The sequence below is a fragment of the Teleopsis dalmanni genome, unplaced genomic scaffold (genome assembly GCF_002237135.1).
Source record: "Teleopsis dalmanni isolate 2A unplaced genomic scaffold, ASM223713v2 unscaffolded_contig_0505, whole genome shotgun sequence".
Lineage (NCBI taxonomy): Eukaryota > Metazoa > Arthropoda > Insecta > Diptera > Diopsidae > Teleopsis > Teleopsis dalmanni.
The window spans coordinates 1-13,322 of NW_024031887.1; the positions used below are offsets into that span (position 1 = coordinate 1).

Here is a 13,322-nt window from a genome sequence, read left to right on the forward strand (position 1 = left end):
TTAGTATGTGAAGTTATTAGTCAAAACTATTTTATTAGAAATTTCCATAAAGTTTATTAAACAGTATAAATTATTTATTTTATTATAAACTTCTATATAGTTCATTAAACAGTTCCTTAGAACTTAATTTTAGGCAAATAGATTAATTAAAACTTATTTAGAAGAAAAACTGCTTAGTAGTGCTGTCTCCTATAATTTGAGATAAAAGGGAAAACTTTAAACTGAATTTGAGTTGAGTTTTTTATTAAAAAACAAAAATTTAGTATAGAATAGTATTGAAATTTAACAATTAAAAAATAAAAATATAATTAAATAATTCAGTAACTCTACAGCTGGTTTATGATTTCATTCTAATATAAACACAGCAAGTGAATTTGTTAATAAAACTTTCACAGTAAAGTAACAAAACTCCAGAAAAATGTTCGAACATAAAAGGCAAGTACGGCTTTGGGTCAGTTGGTTAAAGAGCGCTGACTCTGAGCTTTAAATTTGACAGGGCATGAGTTCGATTATTGCACTCTCAAAAAATTATTTACGAATAATTAAATACAAGAATTAATTTCAAGAGCATTGGTGATGGGTATTTGGCAATACTCGAAACAGCTGTATGATAAGACTTATACATATATATATAAAAAAAAGAATTTTTGTTGTAGTTCACTACTGTTCGAAAAGACCTCTTTAGAATAAGTCTCTAAAATGGTAAAAATAACACAAAATACACTAAATTTAATAAAAATAACCTTAAAAGTCTTTACTACTTGTCATATAACGAAATAATTTTTAGTTTAAAATAAATTAACTGATAACACCTGCCATTCTTCTTGGTTCACGCTAAGATCAAATAATACCTGTTGGTGAAGTTACCAAAAATGTGTTGAACTAAAACCAGTGTATAAATATCAAAAAACGAAATCAAAATATTCCGAAATCAAGTTAAAACGCACCAAAACACGCAACTTGGTACACAAAAGATACTATCTGCAGATGAGAGCAGCTGCAAGACGCAGTGTACTTGTGTATTTAGTGGTGTATCTTTTGTGTGTTACCTGCTTCAAAATGTTGTTCTCAACACAAGGAGCTACAGTTTACACACAGGTACAAGGAAATGAAACTGCTTTAGAATTTTCTATAGAAATAAATATATATTTGTATAGTTTGGTCACTGTAAAAAATAATTTAATTAAATATTTTTTTAAATATAAGTTCAATAATATTGGCCACATATAGGACAGAAAATGTTGAAAAACGTAATTTTTTGAAACTTGATGTATTCTATCAAGAGGAACACTTAAGCAGGAAACGCGCAAATAAAACGTTTTAAATAAAATCCTAAACAAGTGAGCAGATGTTTTGCAGCTGCAAAACTTCATACGATTTACTTAAATATTAAATATTTTCGCAAGCAAAAAGATATTGTTATACGTTATATATATGCACACATAATATATATTTGTACACATAGTTACATACCTATATACATTTGATGCGTGGAAGTAGTTGTTATATATGTATTTTTCGCATATGCTTGCAATAAAGAGTAAATAGATTTTACAATCTGTTGAAAAAATTTATACCCAACAGTTTCATTATTTAGAATCAGTTCTTACACTTTGTAATGCGCTATAAAAATTGAGTTAAAATAGTTTTAATAAAGTAAAAAAAATGAAAAAAAAAATTTTAAATATAATATGGTTTTCTGGAAATAATTAACATTTAAGTGATAGTAGCCTAAATATTATTCGGACGATTCCTAGAATCACTATTATTAAATCTTATACTATATTTATTATGTTACTATACACTCTCTCTAAACGAAGACTTAATGAAAAACTTAATTATTTTGAAGAATTATATTTTAAGGGATTACTGAAATCATATATATCCTCCGACATGGCTGAGAAGGTTAGAGATATTAGCAAAGTATCACAACCACTTCCAAGCCAAAATGAGTCCCAAGACTTAATTTGTTATGAAGTACCATAATAATAATATATATAATTGTTAAAATTTATTTTATTATATTTATATTATATTAAAAGTTATATATTTCATCTACATTAATAGTCTTTCAAAATGTGTCTTACCTAAACCATCTTAAACCAAAATAAAATTTACATTCCAGTTTATTGGTGCTGATAATAAGTGTTCTTGAATAACTTGCACTTTGTCAAAAACTTTATTTTTATAATTGAAAACAGCTATAGTTGGTTGGTATAGATATAGAGTAATAGATATAGAGGTATAGATATGGAGTATAAATACAGAGTAACGCTTTGGTGCTTAAATTGTTAAAAATACAAGTACTTTGTTTTTCCCATGTGTGGAGTGTTTTAAAGTAGCGCTTTCGGTATACGTACCTTGTAATGCTTAAGCTTGACACCTTTTTCATACTACCTATATATCCGAAATATAAAAATACTATCAACATATATACGTACTTAAAAGTGTGTAGGGTACAAACCGCGTGCTTTCTGCGAATCATCCATCTATTTCACTGCCAAATGTTTATAAAATATTATCTTATATTAGTTCAAAATTTGATGATTAACATTTAGCGTATCAAAATTATTTTAATGTATATAGTATTTTTTCACATATGGGCTAAATATGTTTAAATATATTATTTGAAATATGTCCAAATTAATTGAAATCTATACGATAAACAAAATAATGTTTTCTGTTGTTTGCCATTTTTTGAATGATGACTGTTTGTCCAATTTTTTAGAAGTTTGATTCTGTGACGTATATATAGTCCTGAATTAATCCAAAAGATTGAACAAAATTGTAGAAATACTCGAAAAGTTGACTTTTCTTGTTAAGAGTATATATTAAGTATCAGCTTCAGGTATTGTTTGTTTTTAAGCTGTACGAATAATATCAATATATTTAAATATTTGTCATGTAAATATATATGTTTAATATTCAATCAATGTAATTCAAAGCAACTTCGTTTTGGATTGCCGTAGCTATCTGCAAACTGAAGTTTCAGCTATTTATTCTCATATATTTTTAAAATGTGATAATATATTAATAATAACATATTATTCCGAACCAAGAATTTTGACTAATTAGTCATATTTAACTATCGCTACCCTATAAATTGTTCATTCTCACGCAAGGTTCTAAAAGAAAACTTCTTGTAATTGCAAATAAATCTTCCCAACATACAGTATTTAAATATTTATGATGTTAGTAAAATTACATTTAATCAGATGATATATTGATATATATATAGTAAATGAATTTTCATTTTATTATTATTATTTGCTATATGTAATTGTTAGAAACCAAGAAAAATTCAAAATTTTTCCAATTCGACTTAATTTCAATTAATCGGTTATATCGCCAATAACATACCCCTTATTTGAAGAACATTTGATGGAGTAATCTTAATAGCTTAAATCTTTACATCCTTGTTATGAAAATATGAAATATAAAGCATACGAGTATGACGTTTTGATGACATATACCTGAACCTCCTTCCGTTTTAAGCATACCAATACAAAAGATGTAACATAGATAATAAAAGAGGCTTATTATTTTTACATTTGTTCTGTTGGTTCAAAATTTGATCTTACCATATTTTATAAAAAATTGTTTAATGTATCAAAATGATTAAAAATTTAAAGTTATACCATATAGACTAAATCATTTTTTCTTTTTTATAACTATAAGTCAATTCACAATAACCAATTAATTCATATATTTATTTAATACTAAGCGGCATTTATGCAACATCTAAAAACTTTTCTCATTCAGTTGTTGTAGTCTTATCATATTACTTAATAAATTAAAAGTAGTCAAGCCGCAGTTTTCAAATAAAGATAATATTTTACCACAAATGATTGGCCGCAATTATCAATATAAATCGATAATTTATTTTTTATTCCTTTATACGTCTATTATATTCATTTAATTCATAAAATGCTAATATAATTTAAATTGAAACTAAGTTATATTTTAGTAGTTATATTATAGTTATGATAAATTAGTCATACTCTCAGTTCGTATGAAATACTATACTTTAATTCGATATGATTGTGGAAGTCTCGCAAATGCTGCTGTGATTTTACTTGTAAAATACGCTACAAAGTTGGTCGGTCATATTATTGTAGATAAATGTGGAATGTTTTAGAAGAATACAGGGTAATTCCTCAAATACTTTTTATTCAATTGCAAATATCTGTGGTAGCAGTAGTGATACCTAATGATATCTAGTTTTGAATCAAAATGTTATGAGCATATTGAAGTTATGTTTTCAGTTTTGTAAGGACTAATATTTTTATATTTACCCTTATACATACATGATATTATTGATTTGCCCAGTGCTCTTTTCATATACATATTTGAAGAAGTCTGTTGGGTTAAATTTCCATACGAAGAGTGAAATAGAATTAGAGTGGTAAAGGATAGGTAGCTGAGTGAGTGTGTCACTTACTATAAACTCAGATGGTTCTGACATTATTTAAGTATTATATAATATGCTTTGCTTTGTTTGAAATGTGAATATTCTATTTTATTTTATTTAGTCCTAAAGTAGCTGCTTCAAATCAAAAAAGTTGTGGATATTTGTTTTTGTCAACTAATAATGCTCTTAGAAAAACTGCTGTTATTATCATTATTATTAATGATTAAGTACTATCGAACCAAGACTTTCGTTTGTTTAAAAATTTTATATTCATAGTGTTGTACTATAAGTACAGTTTATTTAAAACGTTTTATGTATTATATTTATAAAACATACAAATTTTTTTAAATATTTGTTCAAGTACAAAAATTTTATATAATTTATATAAAGAAATTGATAAACAAAGTTAAATTGACTTCATTATCCATAGCATCATACGGTGGTTCAGACTTCTAATTCTCCATTGAAATACATTTTTAATAAAAACCAATAAGAACTATTTTAAATTTATTTCGAATATACATTGTGACCGAAAGGTTTCCGGAAATTTTAAATAAAACGCAAAATTCTTAATCTTCATCAATATTTATTTTATCTCCTTCAAAATATGCTCCATTAGAAGCGATACACAAATGCCAAACGTTTCTTCCAATCATCAAAAACACATTTTTTATAGGCGCTTTCCGGTATGGCTTTGAGTTCCCTCTGCGAATTCTGTTTTACGTCTTCTATGGATTCAAAACGCGTTCCTCTGAGTGGTAATTTGAGGTTGGGAAACAGGAAAAAGTCACACGGTGCAAGATCAGGTGAATACGGTGGCTGTTCGATGGTATTTATTGAATGTTTGGCCTTAAAATCGTTGATAATGTTGAACAAATTGAGGTGAATCGGAACAAGCCGGGCGTTGACACGTCGCATACACAAATTGTCCACCAAAATCAAACGAGCCATCTCACGACCGATGCCTAGCTCTCGTGCTATCTCTCTAACACTCACATGAGGATTTTTGAACACGATTTCCTTTGCCTTTTCAATGTTTTCGTCGGTGGTAGAGGTCGAAGGTCGTCCAGAACGCGGCATGTCTTCGACGGTCGTACGACAGTCCTGAAAGGCTTTGTACCACTCATAAACTTGAGTTTTCGATAAAACTGATTCCCCATAAGCCTTTTGTAGCATTCGCAACGATTCTGCACACGAAATTTCGTTCGAAAAACAAAATTTGATGCAAACTCTTTGTTCAATATTTTTTTCCATTGTTTTTTTCGCAACGCACTACTGAGGTGAACTGGTTTCAACAGCTGCCGTAAACGAACTGTCTCGACAGATCGCGCTCATTTTTGGCATAGTAATTAAGGACAGTGCTGCCAAAACTACATAAACTTAAAATATCGAAAAATATACAGCGCGCGGAATTTTTAAATGAGAAATTTCCGAAAGCTTTTCGGTCACAATGTTATATTTTAAAGTGTAATTATTCAGTATTTTAACAGAAAAATTTTACAAATTCCTAATTAATTATTAAAAATAGTAATATATAAGCTGCCACGAAGTAATCCCACAGACATTACTCACAAAGGAATATCCGGCTCATACCCACTCATGCTATGTTTGTCTTATGTTAAGATGGATTATAAAAAATATTAACTGCAATAGTTTAATATGTAATTCAACTAAAACAACAAATTTTATTATAAATATATTAATAAGAACACAATTTACAAAGATCATGACACTGTTGGAGCACAAAAGTAGATAAAGCCAGACAAACGCACCATCCCACGATATCCACAAAATTGCGGATGAAAGTGTAAAATTAATAGTTGCAAAATGTGCTCAGATTCATGCTTAATGTAGCCGCAATCTGCGGTATTCTGCGTCGCAAATTGCATTTTATGTCGACAGTCTTATCATGATAAAAGCGTTTAATAGATGCTGAACTGTTTGCATATGCAGCGTAAAAACTCATTTCAATGCAATTGAAATTGCCACTGCAACTGTGTATTTTTTTGTGCGGATTTGTGGATTTGTGGAATATGAAGATGAATTGGACTTTAAATAGAGAAATTCGCAACGGCAAAAAAATTAATAATTTAATGAATTTATTACGAGTTTAAATAAAAAATTGAAAATAATAAAAATAAATTAAATAATTTATACTAAATATGAATCTTCTATATTAATGCATTTTTATTATAGACATAGTTTATATACATATGTATATGCAAACCTTTATAATTCTTGTGGTATTTAACAAGATACATTAGTAGAATAAGAGTATAACTGGGTACAAGGATTGATGTATCAACAATCAATAACGTAATCAACGTTATTGAACTAGAACTAGTAAGGTTCTACCAGATAAATAAATTACCTGGGTAACAATTAAATTTTGTACCATAAACCAACGAAATTAGTTATATGTATACATAAATCACATCATATCCACATACTAATAAAAATTGTTTTAATACGTCATATTTTATATGCAATTAAATCAGTTAAAATTGTGTTCAAGACGCTATCCGTAACGTATCAGAATAATTGTAATAAATTTAACTCTAATCAACGAGATCAAACGCGTTTCGTGAAAATCACACCTTTGCCGATTAAAACCTAATAATCAAACCATATCTGTATTAAATCAGTTTTCTAATTCCTAGTGTCAACCTGTTCTTTTAGTCCGATTTTCATTTTAAATTGATGTAGTAATAGATGATGTAGTAAAAATATACCCTGTATCTGATATATGAAAAGTTAGCACTGGCCACACCTTAAAGTTAACGACACATCACAATCACACTCCTAGTACGAATTTTCATACGCAGTAATTTCGGTTAAGGATTACATTGTGGACAGCAAAGTCTATTGTATAAGGAAATAGTGTATCCTAATGCGATCTGGAAAATGTTAGGACTACGCTAAATAAATCTTTAGTACGGTCCGCTTTCTTCTTTATATATTATTTATTTATTAAAGTTTTGACTTGAAATCGCCCAGCAGCCGGCGACTACGTCAGACGAGTCCTATTGTACCAATTTCACTATTGATTACACAAAGCCCTTTAAAGTTTTGTGAACAAAGTCCAGAAGTAAATCTAGAGAAGAGCTCTTAATCTGTTCTGGTGACAGAAATTTCATATGAAACAAGTTTTTTCTGTGCTTTATTAAAGCTGGACAGTCAAATAGAATATGCGATGTGACTTCCTCATCTTCAAGGCATAATCTACATTCCGAATTAGCAGTATCGTTATATATAAAAATGCTTTTAATATTTTAAATTAGATAGTATAACTTTGCAATCACAAACAAAATTGAAATAACTTTAAAATTATAAAAATTTTTATTTCAATCTTTTTTTATACTGTTGAAATTGTAGAAATTTCTTCTTTAGGAGTTTATATATTTTTTATTAATTGATTTATTATCTACATATTCAACCATGTCTATCATTGTTATTTAGAAATGTACAATGTGTGAAAAAATGATGAAACTTCATTAAGCTAATCAGTATTAGTATAACTACTATACTAGTTAGATCTAACCATTTCAATTATAAAAAGTGTCGTCTTAGTATATATTTCTTTTATTATTCATGTATTATACTAATTTATGATTTTTAATTATTATTACTTCTCGTTCATATATATATAGATAGTATATATATAGTACGTCTGTTCATTATATAAATGAACAGACGTTGTTCGTTAAATGCGGTTTTTTCTTTCTTTAAAGTTTCAAAGAATATTTCATTTATTTATCTCTAATATTACTTATCATATAAAACATATTTTTAAATGTAATTAGAACAAAACTCAAACAAATTTACTGCACAACACGAAACACAACCGAACACGACGGATGCTCGTACAACAAGAAGAATGAAAAAACTTGCTAACCATTAAAAGCAGCCCACACACAGTGGTTGCCAGATTGATATAGATAATTTTAAACATTTCTCCCACCTAGACGTGGAGGTACAACCGGATCTTGCGTCTATATTACTCGTGTGCTTCAGGACGTCCTTCAATGTCGATTGGTAAAACAGAGATCTTCGTAATTGGCCGTTTCACAATGGCGGACTGTGTTTTTATGGTTACGACACGAACAGCACCGTCCGTGCCAGGATGGACTTGGATAATGCGGCCAAGCAACCAGGAGCTTGGAGGCAATCGTTCATCTCGAAGTAGGACCAGTTGACCGGTTGCGACATTTGTTTGGCTTTTAGTCCATTTGTTTCTGGCATGTAATTGTGTTAAATATTCTTGGGACCAACGACGCCAAAAGTCTTGATACATCTGGCTTAACATCTTCCATCGGAATAGTACACCAATCTTTGTATTTAGCAAATTAGGTTCAGGTACGGCAGATGGCGCTCGTCCAATCAAAAAGTGTCCTGGTGTCAACGCTGATAAGTCTGTGGGGTCATCAGATAGAGCCGTAAGCGGCCGCGAATTTAAACAATTTTCGACTTGTTTTAATAACGTGTAAAATTCTTCAAAAGTTAAAGTTGCCGTGTTTACTACACGCTTAAGATGAAATTTCATGCTTTTTACTCCTGCTTCCCATAGGCCACCAAAATGAGGCGCTGCGGGTGGTATAAAGTGCCAATTTATGCCAACGGTTGATGCAAACACAGACCCAGCTTCAATTTGTTTTTTAAATAATTTAATTTCATCTTTCATTAAAGCATCAGCACCGACAAAGGATGTACCACGATCGCTGTACATATCTGAGCATATGCCACGGACTGATACAAATCGCTTTAACGCTGCTAGAAATGTTTCAGATGTCATATCACTCACAAGTTCCAAATGAATAGCTCGTGTAATAAAACATATAAATAGAGCCACATACCCCTTGTAAGTACGTTGGCCTCTCCCTCTTGTCGCTCTCACATTAAATGGACCAGCATAATCCACGCCCGTGTGCATGAATGGCTGTGATATATTACACCGTGCTGGAGGTAAGTTACCCATAAGTTGTGCTTGCGGTCGACAGGCTTGACGAAAACATGTAATGCATTTGTTAATCACTCTCTTCACAGCGGATCTTCCTTTAATAACCCAAAATTGCCGTCGCACATATGCTAATGTTGTTTGAGTTCCGCCATGTAATGTTCGACTATGAGCGTGATTAATAATCAACGTAGTAAAATCATGACATTTGGGTAATATCATTGGACATCGTTCATCTGAAGGAATATTCGCATTTTGCAGTCGTCCATTTAGACGCATAATCCCGTCGGAATCAAGCTTCGGATTCAATTTAAACAATTTACTTGATTTGTTGATTGGATTGCCTTTCCGTAAAGCGGCATAATCGTTGGTAAACTCGGTCCTTTGTACAATTGTTACTAATTTTTTAAGAACCGTATAACGTTCTTGCCAAGTGCAGAAACTTTCATCCCTACGCATCCTTTTTTGACACATATGAATAAAACGTAGGCATTGCGCCACGACTACGAGTAATTTGTCAAGAGTAGCATATCGTCCAAATATTTCCCACACTTCTGTTGATAACTGCGTAGTTAATGAGTTAATCTCTTTTTTCTCAGGTAAACTGTCAGCAGTATGATTGATTTGGTGGTTAGGCCACATTTTCTCATTTAAGCGAAGCCAAGATGGTCCATACCACCACATCAGATTATCTTTTAGTTGCAAAACGGTACTGCCTCGTGATGCACAATCAGCCGGATTATCCTTTGTTGCAATATACCTCCAGTCTTCAATATTTGTCATTGACTGAATTTGTGACACTCTGTTTGCCACGAACTGCTTCAATTTGCCTGGATCAGTTCTAATCCACCACAGTGTGGTTGTATTATCAGTCCACAAAATACAGCGTGATGGTTGACACTTTAATGTTCCTTTAACCTTGTGTAGAAGTTTTGCTGCTAGCAATGCTGCACATAATTCTAAACGTTGTATAGACGTTTCTTTCAACGGGGCTACCTTAGTTTTACTAATAAGCAAATTTACAAAACTGGTCGTACCGATGGTTGTTTTCGCATATACTGCAGCCGCATATGCTTGATTTGATGAATCATCAAATGCGTGTAATTCAATTGCACTTGTCGAAGTGGTGTTTATCCAACGTGGGATTCGAATGTGATGTAATTGTTGTAAGTCAATACGAAAGTTATGCCAAATGTTTGCCATCTCTATTGACAAGGGATCATCCCAATCGGATCCAGTACGCCAGAGTTGTTGCAGAAACATCTTTCCTCGAATGATAACCGGAGCCAAGAACCCAAGTGGATCAAATAACTTCGATATGTCAGACAACATTAGTCGTTTTGTGTAATGATGGTTGTCACAAGTTACATTGACGCTGTAACCAAAACTGTCGGATTTTGTATACCAAGTAAGACCAAGTGTCTTAGTTTTATACTCGGTGTTAATTTCCACATCGTCGGCGTGAGCTTTTACGTCCTCAGTCAGAGTGCTTAAAACGTCATTTGAATTCGAATTAAATTTACGTAAAGTGAAGCCTGCAGTTGCTAGAAGCTCCTGAAGTTCGTGCAATTTTTCTGCAGCTTCGATTGGAGTGTCTCCACCTGATAGTACGTCATCAATGTAAAATTCATTTAGAATCGATTCAGCTGCCCGTGGAAAACGAGTTTGCTCCTCTTTTGCCAGAGTACGCAATACTTTGATGGCAAGATATGGAGCACAATTAGTCCCATATGTTACAGTGAGCAACCGGAACGTTGTAGGGGCGTCCCCGTGTCGAACGCGCCACATTATTCGTTGCAAATCCACATCTTTGCTATCAACAAGAATTTGCCTGTACATTTTCTCGATATCTCCTGTAAACACTATAGGGTAATGCCGCCATTGCAAGATGATATTTGATAGATCATTTTGTAATCTGGGACCTATATGCAGACAATCATTAAGAGATATTCCGCTCAAACATTTATTAGAAGCATTGAAGACTACGCGAAGCTTCGTTGTAGAACTCGATGCTTTATAGACACCATGGTGAGGAAGATAACATGTTGAAACTACATCATACGAGTGTGGCACCACTTCCATATGGCCACAGGTCTGATATTCGTCCATGAAATCTTGGTAGAGTTTGTACATATCCGGATCTCGGGTTAATCGCTGTAACGTGCTGTTTAATAATGCAAGTGCATTTAGTTTACTTGACTTAAGTGTTGCCAAATCAGCTTTCTGCTTGATTGGAAGTCTAACCACATATCGACCCGTTGCGTTGCGTACAGTTGTACGCTCAAAAAAATCTTCACAGTACATTTCATCTTTTGTTAACGGAGCGTGGTTTGTTATTTCTTCCAATTCCCAAATTTTATGTAGCATTTCGTGCAATGTTGCCCGAGTATGACAGCAATTAACTTGTCCTTTCACTGAAATACCCTTTCGTCGCGACAGTCCACCAAAAATTACCCAACCGAGTTGCGTATATTGGGCAACAATATTGTTAGTTGGATGCCGTTTTAGTCGCTCATAGACAATAGCAGCATAATCTGAAGCGCTCAAAATCATATCGACTGCCCCCGGAACCTGTAATTGAGGATCAGCTAAATCTAAATTCATGAACTCACCAAGCGCTTCTTTCGGTATGGGAATGGTTGGGGTAACGCTACCCACTCGTGGAAGTATTAGTGCAACACAATTCATGTTGAAATCGGATTTTAACGAATGGATTGTAAATGAAACCATTCCTCTTGAATTGGCGACCCTTTCACCATTTGCACCACTCACCGGCACTATGACATTTGTTTTGTCCAGTTTTAACCGCTGCACGATGAATTCGCTGACAAACGTTGCTTCCGACGCGCTATCCAAAAGAGCTCGCACAATAAGCTTCTGACCAGAAGGACTCCTTACCTCTATCAATGCAGTGCCAATTAAAACAGTCTGTAGATGTAAAGTTCGAGCACCTTGATTAGCACTGGAAATGTATGTATTATTTGATGTGACAGCGTATTTCTTAGTCGCTTCAGTGGTCTTTTCCGGTATATTTGAGTAATTAGTTTCTCCACCACTTCCACTATGGTCATGTAGTAATGTATGATGCGCTGCATTACATCGCAGACACCGATATTTCGATGGACAATTATGACCCATGTGTCCCGTTCTCAAACAATTGAAACACAATCTTGCAGATCTGACTACCTCATATCTCTTTGTCCCAGTCATTTGCCGAAATTCTGCGCAATATGCCAGTAAATGCTTACCTTGACAATGCACGCATTGTTGAACAGTGGTATGATGGCTTTTCACGAACCCCTTTGTTCTGATAGGTGTTACAAACTTTTTCTCCTGATTAGAGTTATCGGTCATGCTATTAACTACCTCCAGCGAATGTATTCGATTTTCTAGGAAATTGACCAGCTCCTCAAACATTGGAATTTGTTCTAAACTGGTTGTTGACAGCTCCCAAGCTGAGCGTGTTTTCGTGTCTAATTTTTGGAGAAGGGTAAAGACCAACCAATCGTCCCAATGCTGCACTGGACGACCCAATTGCTCTAACGCACGCACAGCTGACGTGATGGTGTCACATAACAAGCGTAAACTATTTGGTAAACCATCAGACACCGTTGTTAAATTAAAAATTTGTTTTAAATACGCATTAAGAATGATCCTCTTGTTCTCATACTTGCGGACGAGTAAACTCCATGCTACTGCCCAATGTGCATCTGTTGTAGTAATGTTGTCTAGGGCGTGTTGAGCGTCCAACACTAACGCATCTTTTAAATATTGAAGTTTCTGTGTATTAGACAATGCAACGTTATTTGATACAACTGACGTGAATAAATCCTTAAATGCGTACCAGTGCAGATAATTACCATCAAACGACGGAATTTTAATACGTGGTAAATTAGATGTCAGTTCCATGCTTGACACACCTTTAATTACAGTTTCGTTATTACCTGGAGATTCTAT

General features: G+C 32.9%; 1 protein-coding gene across 1 annotated transcript; it reads right to left on the bottom strand.

The window, feature by feature from the left end:
* Positions 1-8,408: 8,408 nt before the first annotated feature.
* On the bottom strand, positions 8,409-13,274 carry LOC119663512. The gene is made up of 2 exons (XM_038073117.1): positions 8,957-13,274; positions 8,409-8,878 (listed from the first exon to the last, which is right to left on the bottom strand). Exons 1-2 carry the CDS (start codon positions 13,272-13,274, stop codon positions 8,409-8,411), a joined length of 4,788 nt encoding a protein of 1,595 aa, XP_037929045.1.
* Between the last annotated feature and the right edge of the window lie 48 nt (positions 13,275-13,322).